The 17675-nt window shown below is 45.8% G+C and overlaps 1 protein-coding gene across 3 annotated transcripts in view; it reads right to left on the minus strand.

The window, feature by feature from the left end:
• USP36 (ubiquitin specific peptidase 36) overlaps positions 1-17168 on the minus strand; it is a 42528-nt gene extending 25360 nt beyond the window's left edge. Inside the window, exons 1-3 of one of the 3 annotated variants that reach the window (XM_063456247.1) lie at positions 17105-17168; positions 5875-6133; positions 1535-1750 (exon numbers count right to left, since the gene is read on the minus strand). In XM_063456247.1, the coding sequence (XP_063312317.1) occupies positions 1535-1750; positions 5875-6124 (466 nt within the window). In that variant the 5' untranslated portion in view covers positions 6125-6133; positions 17105-17168. Of the gene's footprint in view, positions 1-1534; positions 1751-5874; positions 6134-6640; positions 6746-13953; positions 13994-17104 lie in introns of those variants that run through there. The other 2 variants (XM_063456250.1, XM_063456248.1) reach the window with 2 other exon arrangements.
• Between the last annotated feature and the right edge of the window lie 507 nt (positions 17169-17675).

A 17675-nucleotide genomic window follows, 5' to 3' on the forward strand; every position in this document is an offset into this window, starting at 1 on the left:
ATCCACTATACACACACACACACCGCATCCACTATACACACACACACACACCACATCCACTATACACACACACACCGCATCCACTATACACACACACACACCGCATCCACTATACACACACCGCATCCACTATATACACACACACCGCATCCACTATATACACACACACCGCATCCACTATATACACACACACCGCATCCACTATACACACACTGCATCCACTATACACACACTGCATCCACTATATACACACACACACACACACACTGCATCCACTATATACACACACACACTGCATCCACTATATACACACACACACTGCATCCACTATATACACACACACACTGCATCCACTATACACACACACTGCATCCACTATATACACACACTGCATCCACTATACACACACACACACAAATACACACTGCATCCACTATACACACACACACACAAATACACACTGCATCCACTACACACACACACACACACAAATACACACTGCATCCACTACACACACACACAAATACACGCTGCATCCACTACACACACACACACACAAATACACACCGCATCCACTATATACACACACACTGCATCCACTATACACACACACACTGCATCCACTATACACACACACACTGCATCCACTATACACACACACACTGCATCCACTACACACACACACACACTGCATCCACTACACACACACACACTGCATCCACTACACACACACACACTGCATCCACTACACACACACTGCATCCACTACACACACACTGCATCCACTACACACACACACACACTGCATCCACTACACACACACTGCATCCACTACACACACACACACACTGCATCCACTACACACACACACACACACTGCATCCACTACACACACACACTGCATCCACTACACACACACACACACACACACACACACTGCATCCACTACACACACTGCATCCACTACACACACTGCATCCACTACACACACTGCATCCACTTTATACACACACTGCATCCACTATATACACACACACACACAGCATCCACTATACACACACACAAATACACACCGCATCCACACTGCATCCACAATAAATACACTCTGTATCATATTTGACAATTTTTGCATATGTGTTTGTATCACGTCTACAGTAAGGGAAAATAATTGATTTTTTTTTTTTAAATCTTATACTAACATTTCATATTGTTAAATAAATGAAAACTACAAATTGCGTAAATTAACATGATTTAAATTTTACCGTTTGTCTTTTGTGATGTTTGCGTCTAATAAATCTGGTAGGAATATTTTTCAATTAAAAAGAGCCAAGTAGTGAAGGGGGTTAAAGGGACCCTCCAAACACCATAACTACTACAGCTGAGTCAGTGCATTATTACAGCTCAGTGTTATTACTACATCATTACTGCTCATTGTAGTCTATCCAGCGCCCTCCCGCAATGCAGACAGCGCAGTAATAAGGAAAGCTCTTGGTAACGTCATCTTTAAAATGTTCATAGTAACTCAAACACTCACAGTTGCGGCTGTGTTCCTTGGAAAGCAAGTAGTTGGCCAGCGGTGGAGTGTAGGTCAGACATTGGATAGTTGAGTTCAAGAAGCATGTGTTCCCCAAATTCTGGAGGCCGGCTCCCACTCTGGATACTCGCTCCCACTTCATGGAGAGCTTTTCTGTTGGGAAGAGAACTTTCTGTGGCAGTGGGATGCCATCTGTGCCCAGAGACAAGTCAAAGCCTGAAACGGAGAGTTTAAATGGTACAACTACCAGGAACAACATGGCAGCGGATTTGTCATAAACACGATATCCCTAATGGAGTTCTGCTTAAACCGTATGGATCATGCAGTCAACACATGATAACACATTACATATAATGACATTTAATCCCAGCATACTGAGTGAGACATATTAATAATACATGTATATACAATATTACGGATGTAACCATCTACCACAATGAAGTCAGTTTGGCAAAAATAAATAATAATAATGCGGTCGACAAGACATGTGGACGGTGACTGTACTGTACAGGTGAGAATGTCGAAGTTTTACTCTGTAGATCAGCAGCACAAGGTAAAAGTTATACAGTTCTCTCATGAAGGATCTCATGTCATATGTAGATTGCATATATTATATATATTAATTTGCCCCCCAAAAATTAATCTCTATGAAGTTGTTGTGGTACAAGGAGGTCCTGGGCACAGGCTTATCTTAAAGCGGCACTGTCATGTCCAAATCACGTTTTTTTTTAACCCCCCTCCCGCCTCCACTACATCTAACTGACCCCCTAGTCATCCCCAAATGCCCCTAAGCCCCCCATAGTACCTATTTTTTATTCTTTATTTTCTGCCCCGATCTTTATTCAGGGCGCTGCCATCTTTGTGTGGGTAGGTGAAGTCCCTGTGGGACACGTCATCTGCCCACACTAGATAGCACTGAGATTCCCGCACATGCCCAGTGAAACACCTGGACATGCGAACGGGAATTTCATCTATTCATTCATCAGACAGACGAATGAATAGAAAAATCAGACGAACAAACTTGTTCGTTCAGTTTGTAACAAGGAGGGAGCTACCGGTTTGCAGCTCCCTCCTTGTAATATGTAAAGATAGAAACGGCAGGGAGCTGTGCTCCCCACCACTTCCTAAGCCCCCCAGGTCCCCCCTCACTCTATGGGGGTCAATATGACCCCCATAATAGCACAAGGGAGATTAAAACCTCCCGAATGCCCCTACTCGCTATACCGCGAGTAGGGGCATGTCCACTAAACAGTGAGCAGCCTGTGGCTGCTCACTGTTTAAAAAAATAACCTACTAAATAACAATAAGTTGGGGAGGACCTACTGTCCTCCCCACGGCCCCCACCCCTAAAAAGTGGGTGGGGGCCCTATATAAGAATGGTGGGGGGAACTACTGTCCTACCCCCCTTGGCCCCCACCCCTGAGCGGTGGCCCTAGAAAAACAATAAGGGGGGGGGGGGGGGAACTACTGTCCTACCCCCGGCCCCCACCCCTGAGCGGTGGGTGGGGGCCCTAGAAAACAATAAGGGGGGGGACCTACTGTCGTCCCCCCCGGCCCCCACCCCTGAGCGGTGGGTGGGGGCCCTAAAAAAACAATTAGGGGGGGAGACCTACTGTCCGTCCCCCCCCACGGCCCCCACCCCTGAGCGGGATTTTTTTTTGCGCTCTGGTTTTTTATTTTATTTTAAGTTCGACGGGTATAATGGCTTTTTAATTGGCCTTTTTTTGGGCTGAAAAATTAAGATTTTAGAAAAAAGAAGACGCCAAATGGTAAGTTTAATTTTTGTTTACAGGTTAGTTATTTTATCCCCCCCTCATTATTTTTAGGGTGAGGGGGGTAGGTAGGGGATAGTTTTATTTGGGTGGGGGGTGGTGACTAGGGGCTTGGGACCCCTAGTCACCTTGATTTGGGGGGGGGGGGGGGGGGGATTTTTATTTAGGGCGGTTAGTAGTTTTTTTTTTTTCTGTTTAATAGACATGCCCCTAATCTTTACTTAGTATTAGTAAATGTGGCTGATTTAGGTCTTTCAGCCTTTTAGTAGATAGCTCTCTAATACCGTGGGAATTAGGGAGTTATCTACTAAGCGGCTGCAAGATGCAGCCACAGCACGAATAGGATCAGAGTTTCATTCATTCAAATGAAATTCCGATCCGAACAAAGTCCCGAATTGCGTCCTAACACGAATGGAGAAACTCTTCTCATTCTGTTAGGATGCAATTCGGCAGTTTTTCCGGCGTTCTGTCTAAGTGAGAGGACGTTCAGCAATCATGACAGGAAGCATTGTGGGAACAGGGAGGAAAGCTAGGAATCATGGGAAAATTTCTCTGACAAGCGGAAATTAAGCACACTTTGCTCCTCCGCTGGTCAGAGCTGGTCAAGCGGAGGAATCCTCTATAAGAAGAACAGATCCTGAGAGAGGGGGAGAAGAGGAAGATATTGAGGAAAGGTAAGTTCGGCATGACAGTGCCGCTTTAAGGGGTTAAACTGTTAACGAATGGTTTAACCCAAAGCTTTGGACGACGACGACCAATCGCTCTACCCAACAACTTCCTTTCTTGGTCTCAGGCTTCAATCAGGAAGGCTCATATCAGGTGCCGATGATCCTGGTAGGTTTGCGGATGCTCTCACGTACCAATAGTTCCGCATTCAGAAAATGAAATGTGAAAAAGGCACGGTTTAACTCCTTAAGGTAAGATGGCTCGCCAGAACCTCCTCGAACCATAAGAAATTAACTGCGATTAAGTTGTTATGGTGCCCGGAGGGTCCCTTTAAAAGAATCCCACAAATCAATCTATACATTGTGTTAGAGAACTGTCAGGCAATACCAGCGCAATGTATAGATTAAATGCATGCGTATACATCCTTCAAGGAGGACAGGTCATTTTAATATCTTAACTACTGCATATGGCAAATTACGACTACGGTCATTTCCCCCATGACTTTAAACTAAGTTGGCCTTTATTGTGATTAAAAAAAAGAAGAGAAAACAAAATGATCATGACCTTGAGGAAGTCACTAATTTCTTATATCCAAAAACACTAGGTGATCGGGGGGACGGCGGAGGGGGGGGTCCACTTTTTTCACTGGACAGTTTCTATATAAATAGCAACTATACCGAAAGCTGTTTCGTCCAGCTCAGTGCAGATAGTTGCATTGTAAAACAGAAAAAACGCTTATATATACAGACAGGTTTAAAGGGTCATTAAAGGGACACTATAGTCACCAAAAGAACTTTAGTTTAATGAACCAGTTCTAGTGTAAAGATCATGCCACTGCAGTCCCACTGCTCAATTCTCTGCCACTTAGGAGTTAAATCACTTTGTTTATGCAGCCCTGGCCACACCTCATTGCATGTGACCGGCACAGCCCCCATAAACACTTCCTGTAAATAGTCATCTAATGTTTACACTCCCCTTTATTGCAAATCCTGCTTAATTTATAGATTTTCTGATCTCCTGCTCTGTTAATAGCTTGCTAGACCGTGCAGTAGCCTCCTGTATGTAATTTAAGTTCAATTTAGAGAGCAGGAGATAACTTTTAAAGTAAATTACATCTGATTGAAAATGCAACCATTTTGCTTTCATGCATGCTGTGCCAGTCACAGCCAGGGGAGGTGTGACTAAGCTGCATAAACAGAACCAACAGTGATTTAACTCCTAAATGGTAGAGAATTGAGCCATGAGACTCATTAAAAACTGCTTCATTAAACAAACGTTGTATTGGTGACTATAGTATCCCTTTAAGCAGAACATGAAATGATAAAGAGACAATACTACTGTATAAGGTTCTGGCCTAGCAAAGCAATGATTAAAAATGTTTAAAAATGCATGTGCTCAAAGAAACTCTGCAAAATGCAGGTTTCGTCATCCACTTGCTTAAAAAGGGACACCCCAAGCATCCTAACATTACAGCTCTTTGTATCGCAGCAGCTTATTATACAGGTTAATGTTACAGAACAGGTGCAGTCCCTCTTGTTCTAAGCAGTTTGGAAAAACATTGAGAATTCCCCCAGCTTGCCGCCTGTGTGTGAGATTTTGAAGATATTTCGCCTTCTTCATTATATTCCTCCCCCCACAATATTTGTATGGATAAGGGGAATTTGGTTGTGACAAATTACGTTAACCGTTCAGGAACTACTGAATAGACTCAGCCCCAGTCTCTGTTATCCATACCAATATTTGACCTAAATAGAGGGGACGACGGGCTTTGGGTGCCTGAGAATTCTCTTCAGTGTCAAACCATTTAAAAAACAAAACAAACAAAAAACAGTTAAGGTAAAGGATACACATAAGAATAGCTCAGCATAATTCTATACATGGTATATACAATACTGCACGTACTTTGCCTCTGGATCTGGGGACCGTCAAGGCTTCTTTGGGGGGTGCCAGTTTGGAATGTGGGGCTCAGCAACACATATTTGCTCTTTAAGCTTTCTAGCTGATAGTAGAAGCTTTTGCTGGCCGGCTCAAACTCAATCTTCTGCAGAAGGATCTTCTTAGCGGACGAAGAGAGCAGCTTGCCCAGCTCGACGTCCTCAGAGTCCTTTCGGCCCGGTTTCAGGGCATCTTTCAGCTTCTCCACGATGGGCATGGTTCATCACTAACAGGAGAGAGAGAAAAAAGTTAATTAGCCCGGACAGGTCCAAACATAGCCCACTGCTCCATGGCCAGCAAACTGTGGCCGGCTGCGTCTCCTCACTTCTCCCACATCAAAACACTCACTTAGCTGCTCCTGAAAAGGTATATTGCCTGAGGCTTTCTGAAGGACAACAAATAGCAAGTCAACGGTTTAGGAGGCAGGTTGACAATGTCACAGAGTTATCTCCCCCTCTTAATGAAAACAAATGTAAAAAGCCCTCACCTAACAATGCTTGTCCCCCTGTGTGCCCTTGTGACAGCCTTGTCTCTTGAGCAACGGTTACAGGGAAGAAGTAGGATTACGGATGCTGCTGAAAACCAAGGTCAGGGAGCTGACATGGGATTGTGAATCATTCTTGCGTTTGATAGGCCAGTGTTTAAACAATACTCGTGTGGATGCAGCCTGCCTGCATCAGGACCAGCCCCTCCCCCACTCCATCACAACAAGCTCCCTCTAGGTAAAACTCACACATTGCAAGACTGTCTATACGGGCTCGCTGCTGTCTCTTCACATACGAGTGTCGTAAAATGAAAGCAGGTCCAAGCACCAAGAAAACATCTGTGACAATCTGATTGTTACTGCAGTGAAGGCATGCCCTACACAGAGTGACAGAATCCTGAGCCAACCGTGGAATCGAGGTACCAGCTACATACAGACACTACATGGGGTGTCTCAGCCAATCGCTGCAGCATAGGGGCGGGAAAAGCAGGGAAAATGCTCTAAACGCCTACACACACACGGGACACACAAAACAAACACATTGTGGCACCAAAGATATTACACAATGTACATGCCGTTACAGGTAGTGATCATTACAGTAATCAACTGGACAATATTTCTTATCATGGCTGAAGCACGATAATCTGCATCATTACAAAACAAAACACACCATAGCCTCACAACAATCAAAGCATTGAGATGTTATTGCATAACAGTATATATAGCATGACAGTACCAAACCATCATAACAAGCACAGCATCACAGTGTCAGTATCAGTCATTAAGTGGGCTGTACGCAGACACTAGCACATTCGTTCCCATTACACCAAGGCTTAGAAAAAGGCATTGAAAAGGTTAATGAATTAAATGGAAACAAGAGCATTAAATACAATGAGACAGCTAGACTGGCAGTGTTAAACCCTGCAGCTCTCTCAGCCTTGACATGGAGTTTTAATGGTCGGATGTCGAGTCAAAATGACCAAATCCCAGGGCACAGAGGCAGAACTCACCATTCTAGATTAGATTATTAATGGTGCACTTTCATATTGAAATATCAAAACATGGGTCTTATTTAATTGCGACAACAAGCGTAAACGGAATTTTACGGGGTGATACGGGGGGCGTTATTTTATAAAATCAGAATGTTGACGATTTATTAATCCGATAAGGATCAATGACATTCCAAGACATCGTGAACATTCTGATTTTTTTTAACACGTTGTGTCAGCAGCGAGTGCCCTGACAATACCACATGAGACATGTGTCTGTTAGGACACAAACATTACCAACCACGAGGCACCCAAAAAACACACTACGTAAATATTATCTTAATATTACACACATTCATCTCTAGAACCCCAAAACTTAACCAGAGTAACATGAAGCACAATAGCCGCTTAAAACAGGGCTCAATCGTGCATTAGGACTTATAAACCCAGATGCTCGAATAGTAGCCGATAAGAAAAAGAGCGTGTTTGTGGTCACATGGGCATTACAGGAGTTACAGTTCTATAACAAAGGGCAGCATGCGTGCGCTCACTGATCTGGGGAATATTAAATGAAATTACAGCCCTAGTGTAACAGAGAAACACACTGAGCACACGCTTAAGCTGCTTGCGGTGAGAAAGAAGAGGGGCTGAGGGGCAGCCTGCAGACACGTACTGCTCACATCTACTATCAGCAATGTACAGGACAATGCACATGCTCACCGTGACCCAGGGCATCGGTAGGCAACTGTTAGTCACCAAGACAGGCTAAATCCTGAGGTTTGTCAAGCTCTGCACGGTATAGATGGTCAGGCAATGACGTGTGAAAAAGTGGGACTTCTATTGGCTTTTATTAAGAGAGAGAAAAACATTGGTTTCACTGAGGGATAAATTGCAGCATAACCTCAATAGACATCAAAAACGCAACTGTTCTCGATGGTAGCCAACAAGATCTTGTAGCTTTAAAAGAGAACGACTGTACAGGTTATCATAAAGTGTAAAACGCGCTGGAAGGATCTGTCTGAATGCCAAGGCATAATGATTCCAACACTCCTCATGCACGATTTGCTTTCTATAGCACAAACAGCTGCTTGTAAAGGTTTATGGGATATGAGCAGGGTTCCCATTCAAATCAATAGAAGCATCAGGACTTCCTGAGATATCTAGTCGCTCCAGATGTAGCAGACCCGAGAGAACATTTAGATGTATATTTGTAATTTAAATCATGTTTAATACACATACAATGGTTGTAACTCCACCAAGGTGTCTCCATCATTTCAGAGGGGCTTCTCCTGCACCCTGGAATGGCAAGGTTACACGATGTATAGATATTTAAAAAATATTTGTAATTCTTTATTTTTACATCGACAGTAATCACAAGCCAAACAGGAACATAGCATTTACAATAAGGTCACGACATACTTCTACAAAATGTTGATAAGCCAAGAACCAAGAACCACAGCAATCGAGAAGGCATCCCCAGGCTGTTATCGCTAGCACAATGCCTGTCCACAGCACGATTTTATATTTTTGTTAAGTAAAACAAAGAACTTAAGAATAAATAAAAGTTTAAAGGGTAGCAAGAACATTGAACCAAGCTTCTGATCCCCCGCCTCTGGTGCAATATAACCGTCTGAATGGACCTCTTAATCTATGTTGTAAATGCCTTCCAGGCGATACGCTTATGTCCATTACCGGTCATCTGCCGGGTTTCAGAGGGTCTCAACCCCCCCTCCCCCCCTCAGATCGTCCACCCACAGGAGCATTCAACCCCCTGCACTGGTTAAAGCCAGGGCCACCTCACTAGTACTCAAAAGCACCAAATTGTCTGTGTGTCATACGATCTACAGCCTGTCTTTATAATTGTGCCAGGGTTCCCAGATTGTGTGGAATGAGTCAAGGAAATTAAGTAGACATCAGGTGATTATCTTCTATTTGGGCCCTCACCTCTCCTGAGGACGGGGTGAGGAGGGGGGTTGTAGCCTGTGGGCTGCCAGGGTTCTTCTCGCTACTAAAGTGATTTTGTTGCATCCTTTTTGTTCACGGTGGGTCAGTCCCTCTAGGGGCTTGGAAAGCAAAAACAACCATGGGTCCAGCTCAAACGCCCTACCGAAGATATCCTTAAGAACAGGGCTTGACAAATTTTTGGGAATCTAGGAGCCAGCTAAACAAGTTAGGAGCCAGTCATTTTCAACGAGAAAATGCAATTCTTAAAGGGACACTATAGTCACCAGGACCACTACAGCTTGATGTAGTTGTTCTGGCGTCTATAGCCTGTCCCTGCAGGCGTTTCAGTGTAAACACTGCCTTTTCCGCAAAAAGGCAGAATTTACATTGCTGCTTAGCAACACCTCTAGTGACAGTCACTCAGACGGTCACTAGAGAGTCCTGGGTAACTGCTGCACCACGTGCAGCACCCTGGTTCAGTGTCTCCAAGCTCTGCATGGAGGTGCTGAATGTTCCTCGTAGTGATTCATTAATTTAATGCATCTCTATGGGGAGATGCAGATTGGTACATTTGCTGCGCATGCACAAAATCCTCCCAATGCTTTCCTAACGGAAAGCATTGGCTTAGCTGAAATCATAAAGATTGATAATCTCAGCTATGGGAAAACTGGCACGGCGTGAGAAAATGGGGAAAAAAGGTGAGCACACACACACTGACAGGTTCACATACACACTCACGCTGCCAACAGGTTTGCATGCACAAACTCTTGACAGACTCGCTCGCACACACACACACACACACAGTCTCTTGACAGGCTCACATACTCTTGCGCTGACAACAGGCTTGCACGCACACTCTGACAGACTTACACACACACATATAATCGGTCACACACATACATACAGACAGACATTGACAGGCTCACACACTGACAGGTTTACACACACACACACACACAGACATATTCTCACACACACATACAGACACACTGACAGGCTCTCTCTCACACATATACACACACTTTTTAGTTTTACTTGAAACTCACTCAGCCCCCCTACCTTTGGGAGAGGTGAGAGGGTCTTTCCTGGGGTTCAGTGGGGCTGCTCTCTTCCTGTGTGCGAAGGAGCAGTACTCTGCCTGTAGCTGCTCTCTGCTCCCTCGCACACTCTAATGATGCCAGGGCCGGAATGACGTCATATTCCGGCTCCCGACATCATTACACAGCGCGAGGGAACAGAGAGCAGCTACAGAGTACTGCTCCCTCGCGCGCAGACCAAAATGCTCCTCCTCCTACCTCCATGCTCCCGCGGGCGGCCGCCTGCCTCCATGCTCCCGCGGGCGGCCGCCTGCAATATTCCATGTGACGGCCGCTGCCATACTAATTAAGAGAGCTGGCACATCCCAGACGCCAGGGCGAACTTTTTAGTCGCCTTGGCGACCTGGCGCCTGGGATTTGTCGAGCCCTGCTTAAGAAGGGTCTGAACTTCCCCCCCAGGAGCGTGTCAAAGCAGGGCAATCCCACCACATATGTGAGTATGTCCCCCTCAGCCCATACATCCTCTAACAGTCAGAGGGGCGTACACCCATTTTAAGCAGCTGTACAGGGGTGGTATGCCACCTGCAGCATACATTTGTTCTTGTGAGGTGACACACACGGAGACCTTCGGTGCAGCTTCCCATATATCCTGCCATTCATCACCATCAAGGCCCCCCCAAGTCTCTCTCTCTCTCACTGATCGACATATCGCAGGGGGCTCCACACATCAGCGTGTTAACATATTGCTGTGAATATTTCAGTAATAAGGCCCTTACGATGCTTTCCCCGATGACAAAGCATCTCAAGGAAAGTGGGTTTAGTTCTTTAGTCCCTAGTACCTCCTTTTTTTGGGGCGTAATCCCTGATTTGCAAGTATCTAAAATAGTCATGGTTGGTAAATTGGGCTCTCTGTTTCAGGGTGGAGAGTCACCAGTTCATCATGTTCCCAGAGGTTAAAAAGCCTCTGTAGTCCTGCGTCTTGTAAGTTCCCAAATCCCGGAGGAGCCATTAGATAGTGTACACCTGGCACTCACCAAAAAAACCTGGAAAACTGTAGGTAGTGAAATGTGATTCTTTACTCCAGAGAGCACATTGCACATGGTGATCGTGGCCCTGCGTGTAGTTACCTCACCATGGAAATCTAATTCACTGAGGTACATAAGAATGGCTCTGCTGTTGATGTGATGGCATATAGCAGTGGGTCTTTAAGTGGAACAATATGCATTGTGGTGGACCGCCTGGCACCCCGACTGGATACCTCTGCCAATCGCTGCTTCCTAGTATCACTGTGTACTATAAGCACCGCACCGGACACCATAAGCACCGTAGTCCCCATAGCCGCCGCAGCCGTTCCTTCCCACCCTATACCAACATCTGGATCCAGCTCCCAGTGAGAAGACCTCTCCTCCAAGAGAGTATAGCTGTATAGTAATCCAAAGAGCAGTATAGCAAGTGATTATAGCAGGTATAGCTTTCCCCTCACACATGAGACGAGGCTCTGTGCTGTGGGTGAACTGATTTATTAGGAGCCATACACGGCTATTTACGCAACTCCCCATGCAAGGGGTTTCCTAAATCACATTCCAGGGGAATTCCCGGCTGGACCTGATAGAGAACTAGTTGCAAGCAAACGTCTAAATTAAATTATCTCCCTGTACAGAAAACATGCAATTTAACAATACCTCAAAAGTACCCCCAAAACATATGAAAACTCCACAGCCCCTGATAGCCCCGATCTGGGTAACCAACATATCCAAAAATCACCCAGATCGGTTCAGGGGTTCAGGATTTTCATGGAAGTCAATTATTTGACCAACCGTGCACATGGTCCTATGCCCGAACATGGTCAATAGTCTTAGTCTGGAGCTTGTTCCCCTTGTTCGTGGGAACGTTTCCACCGAACAGTGCCCTTCTAAGTTGTGTAGAACCGAATGCAGGTGATGCTGGAAGTCTAGCAGTGTTTTGGAGTTTCTGTGTCCGATTTCAGTTCCATGAGATTCATTCCCAAACACCGCTGCCTGCGTTCACGGGAACAAGACGGCCGCCACCTCGTGGTTGTTTATGCGAACAGCAGCCACCCAGACGGAACAATTAGAACACTGCGGTGGAACGTGTTACAAACAGTCAATTAGGCTTAACAAGCTCCTGGGTGGTCCATGGTTCGTGTGCCTGTTCGGTTCCCAAACAGAATAGATAAAGTGTATGAACAAAATCTTTTATGAGCCTTTTGCATGGCCCATAGTCTTGAGGCAGGAAGCTGGCAAGCAGGCCCCTCCAAGAACACGTGGCAGAGGCATTTCTGCAACATGCACCATAACCACAACAGCTCACTGTAGTTTGTATGATGTAAAGAGTCTCTGTTTGTGGCCCCAGATGTTTATTGTCAAGCTGCTTTGGTATGAGAAAACGCAGGGCTCTCCCTAGTGCCCAGAAACGGCCCCTTCTTCAGCTAGCTGCACTGAAAATTAATAATTTACATGATGTCTGGCATTATAGGCTGAGGGTGCTGTGGGTGGTATAACACCACCAGACTCTCCGCACTATAGTCTAGAGCAGACCTTGCAGTAGGAGTCTCTATGTAGAGATTACCCCTCTTTTGACAGGGATTTAAATGATATTACATTAACTTGGTGACTCAGTCCAAGTGTAAAACCACTACCTAGGAAATCAGAAAGACTACAGTAATCAATGTATTGTGGGATCTGTCAGGTCCGACATTTAGGGTCTGACTGAAATAACATGGGGACCACTAAATGCATCTCAATGACGTAGTCTGGGTGCAGTGACCCTGTAATGTAAAACCTTTGGCAGATGGATTACACACACCTCTAGTGGCTGTCTTCCTGACAGTCACTAGAGGCTCTTTCTATGCAAAAAACGCGTGAAACCTGATCATGTGATGTTCAATGTCCATGAGGATGTTATCATCAAATACAGCTCTTAGCAAAGCACCAAATTCAATCCTTTCCTAAGAGAAGCACTGGACGGCACACTCAACACACGTTCATCTAACAGAAGCATTCCATTGGACAATTGCTGAGGAAGCAATGCCTTTACTATGATGTTGTGGCAGGCGAAGTGGGCAGCAGCACCAAAGGAGTCCCAGTGCTAGGGAAAAAAAGTAAAAATATTTTTCACTAATTTGTATTTCCCTAATCTAATAAGGGTTGGGCGACTATAGATTTTATTCCCGATGCCATAGTGGTCCTCTAATGGGGCAACCTAAGCACCATAGATCCCTCTGTACCATTCCCTGGGCAAGAATCAACTTCTTTTTAATGGTTTCAAACATACCCAGGTGTCCATGGTCCGGGCCCCTCTTCCTAAAGATAACTGTAGCCATGTTTGCAGACAGGACTACAACGCAGGTGGGCAAAGAATCCAGGTTAGTGCCAGTTTTTTTCGCAAACTGTTTGACTCTTACCATAACAACTACATAACTTTGTAGTGGTTTGGGGGCTTAGACTGTCCCTTTAAGAGTGACTGCAATAGAAATATGTCTGTGAATATCCTCAATATATTTTAAAGTATTTTAGTGCAGAACAACATAAGAAAAAGATTTTTGACACCTACCAAAACCCATATTTGTTACCTGACAGGGTTTCTGAGTGAGAGAAAATGCCTGGTTGCTTGGTTACACGTCCTTTTGATTTATCCTTGATGGTGAAGTGCTACACTGTAGCTGGGGTAAGAAATTACAAGTGTTTAAGTTGAAGAATGTCACAATGATCTGTTGCATAATTGACTGTGTCAGTGAAAACCAGACACATCACTCAGTGGACAAATGATCTACATGCATTTGGGTCTCATTCCTGTTTACATATAGTATTATTTTATATGGTACAAACTGTCTTTAGTAAACTACACAGCCAGTGGCTTCCAGCATCAGACTAACATGTATAAAACATACGTTGTACTGTTCCACTTAACTGTTACAACCAATATAAGAGCACTGAGTGATGTAGCATCTTAATGCCTTTATGAATTTCAGACGTGACGTTTGATCATGGAGTGAACTTGTTCATTGAGGGGAAAACTCAGCGTTCAACATTCGAGTGAGGTCCCTGTAAAATCTCCTCGGTGGATGTGTTTAGTTTTGAATTGAGCCACAGGAGCCAGGATGTTATTTATGGTGTTATGACCCAGAAACACCATATAACAGTCTGGAAAGCCTGGCTGATTCAACTAATGTTACTGTACTGTGAGAACACATCTGTTTAAGAGTATTTTGGATGGTTGCACATCTACAACTAAATATTAAGATGCAAGTGATGGTTGTAGCCGCTTTTTGTGTGATTTTGTTTCTCGATTTCGTATAATGGAGAGCAAAAAAATGGGTCGCAAGAGTATTCTGAGAACGGGCAGCAGCTGAAATAGCCTGCCCTTCGGTGGGTCCCCGCTCAGATCTCAAGCTGGTTTTAGCTCATCTCGTGCCATTACAGAGAGAATATATCTGAAGCATATCAGACTGGTCCCACCCATATGGGCAGTCCAGATCCGAAATGCCTGCAAGTTCCCTCTGTACAAGAGATACGGCAACCCCAGACGATCATTTCAACCTTGTTAGGCATCATCAGTGAGGTATAGCTGATATCCCTATAGGCACCGAGAGCAAGGGGTCCACGTCAGTCAGCGTGCTTTTAATACCAATACAACAAAAATTACTGATGGCTTCTGGACTACAAATCTTATTATGTACAGCCAGACTGTGAATGACAGGCAATACGGACCACGGTAGCTGAGACGTAACCAGTTATTAGCTATATTGGTTCTCTCATACGTGGGATCCACCATGCATTACTGGACAGGTACCATTCCACATAATGCAGGAAAACCAATTAAAAGAGCCACGCCACATATCTCATTCGCCCTGGAGTCATGGTGGAGCCTGTGAATTATACATAGTGCATAGTGACTGAGGCAGCCCCAGCCTTATACCTGTGGGGGTCTAACAGTCACTGGCAGCACTGAAACAGTTAAACTACTCTTGGTGTATTGTGAAACACCATCCAGACACTGAGTGTCCACTCTGTTAGTGAGGGATGGTGCCACCTAAACCTCCAACCCCAAATCTGTAAATGTCAATTCAGTTACCCTGTGAGTGTGCACTGAGTGAGATGGTGACCCTGTGAGTGTGCACTCAGTGAGGTGATGGCACTGTGAGGCTGTGCTCAGTAACCCTGTGAGTGTGCACCCGGTGAGGTGATGGCACTGTGAGGCTGTGCTCAGTCACCCTGTGAGTGTGCACTCAGGTGATGGCAGTGTGAGGCTGTGCTCAGTAACCCTGTGAGTGTGCACTCAGCGAGATGGTGACCCTGTGAGTGTGCACTGAGTGAGGTGATGGCACTGTGAGGCTATGCTCAGTAACCCTGTGAGTGTGCACTCAGTGAGATGGTGACCCTGTGAGTGTGCACTCAGTGAGATGGTGACCCTGTGAAGCTGTGTTCAGCAACCGTGTGAGTGTGAACTCAGTTAGGTGATGGCATTGTGAGGCTGTGCTCAGTAACCCTGTGAGTGTGCACTCAGTGAGATGATGGCACTGTGAGTGTGCACTCAGTGAGATGGTAACACTGTGAGTGTGCACTCAGTGAGGTGATGGCACTGTGATGCTGTGCTCAGTAACCCTGTCAGTGTGCACTCAGTGAGGTGATGGCACTGTGAAGCTGTGCTCAGTAACCATGTGAGTGTGCACTCAGTTAGGTGAAGGCATTGTGAGGCTGTGCTCAGTAACCCTGTGAGTGTGCACTCAGTGAGGTGATGGCACTGTGAAGCTGTGCTCAGTAACCATGTGAGTGTGCACTCAGTGAGGTGATGGCATTGTGAGGCTGTGTTCAGTAACCCTGTGAGTGTGCACTCAGTGAGATGATGGCACTGTGAGTGTGCACTCTGAGATGGTAACCCTGTGTGTGCACTCAGTGAGGTGATGGCACTGTGAGGCTGTGCTCAGTAACCCTGTCAGTGTGCACTCAGGTGATGGCATTGTGAGGCTGTGCTCAGTAACCCTATGAGTGTGCACTCAGTGAGATGGTGACCCTGTGAGTGTGCACTCAGTGAGGTGATGGCACTGTGAAGCTGTGCTCAGTAACCATGTGAGTGTGAACTCAGTTAGGTGATGGCATTGTGAGGCTGTGCTCAGTAACCCTGTGAGTGTGCAATAAGTGAGATGGTAACCCTGTGAGTGTGCACTCAGTGAGGTGATGGCACTGTGAAGCTGTGCTCAGTAACCATGTGAGTGTGCACTCAGTGAGGTGATGGCATTGTGAGGCTGTGCTCAGTAACCCTGTGAGTGTGCAATAAGTGAGATGGTAACCCTGTGAGTGTGCACTCAGTGAGATGGTAACCCTGTCAGTGTGCATTCAGTGAGGTGATGGCACTGTGAGTGTGCACTCAGTGATGGTAACCCTGTGAGTGTGCACTCAGTGAGATGGTAACCCTGTCAGTGTGCATTCAGTGAGGTGATGGCACTGTGAGTGTGCACTCAGTGATGGTAACCCTGTGAGTGTGCACTCAGTGAGATGGTAACCCTGTCAGTGTGCATTCAGTGAGGTGATGGCACTGTGAGTGTGCACTCAGTGATGGTAACCCTGTGAGTGTGCACTCAGTGAGATGATGGCACTCTGAGGCTGTGCTCAGTAACCCTGTGAGTGTGCACTCAGTGAGTGAGAGAATGACGCTGCCAGGCGGAGGCCGGGTCAATGTGCGATATTAGTACATAGCTGAGATAGCTCCCATGTGTTACTCACTGCGCCTCGCGCTCCCTTGCTTGCTTGGGATCTACTTCCGTCTTCCGGCCCGCGTCACATCCGGTGGGGCGGGAGGGGGGGGGTAAGGTCTGCTTAAAGGGCCAGTAACCCCCCTGCACTCAGAGATATAATTTATCAGGGCTGCCAGTCAGACCCAGCCTGGCTCCCTGGGCATTATATATAATATATACTGATAGCAGCATAGTAACATTACTGACTGCTGTATGTGGCATTCACATGCTGCTGGAGGACAATCAGTTAAAGGGCCACACTCAGTGTGCATGGTAAGGCTGTGCAGTATGAGGAGGTCATAGAGTAACCTGCACTCAGAGATATCATTTATCAGGGCTGCCAGTCAGACCCAGCATGGCTCCCTGGGCATTATATATAATATATACTGATAGCAGCATAGTAACATTACTGACTGCTGTATGTGGCATTCACATGCTGCTGGAGGACAATCAGTTAAAGGGCCACACTCAGTGTGCATGGTAAGGCTGTGCAGTATGAGGAGGTCATAGAGTAACCTGCACTCAGAGATATCATTTATCAGGGCTGCCAGTCAGACCCA

This window comes from Pelobates fuscus, chromosome 5 (assembly GCF_036172605.1).
Source record: "Pelobates fuscus isolate aPelFus1 chromosome 5, aPelFus1.pri, whole genome shotgun sequence".
Lineage (NCBI taxonomy): Eukaryota > Metazoa > Chordata > Amphibia > Anura > Pelobatidae > Pelobates > Pelobates fuscus.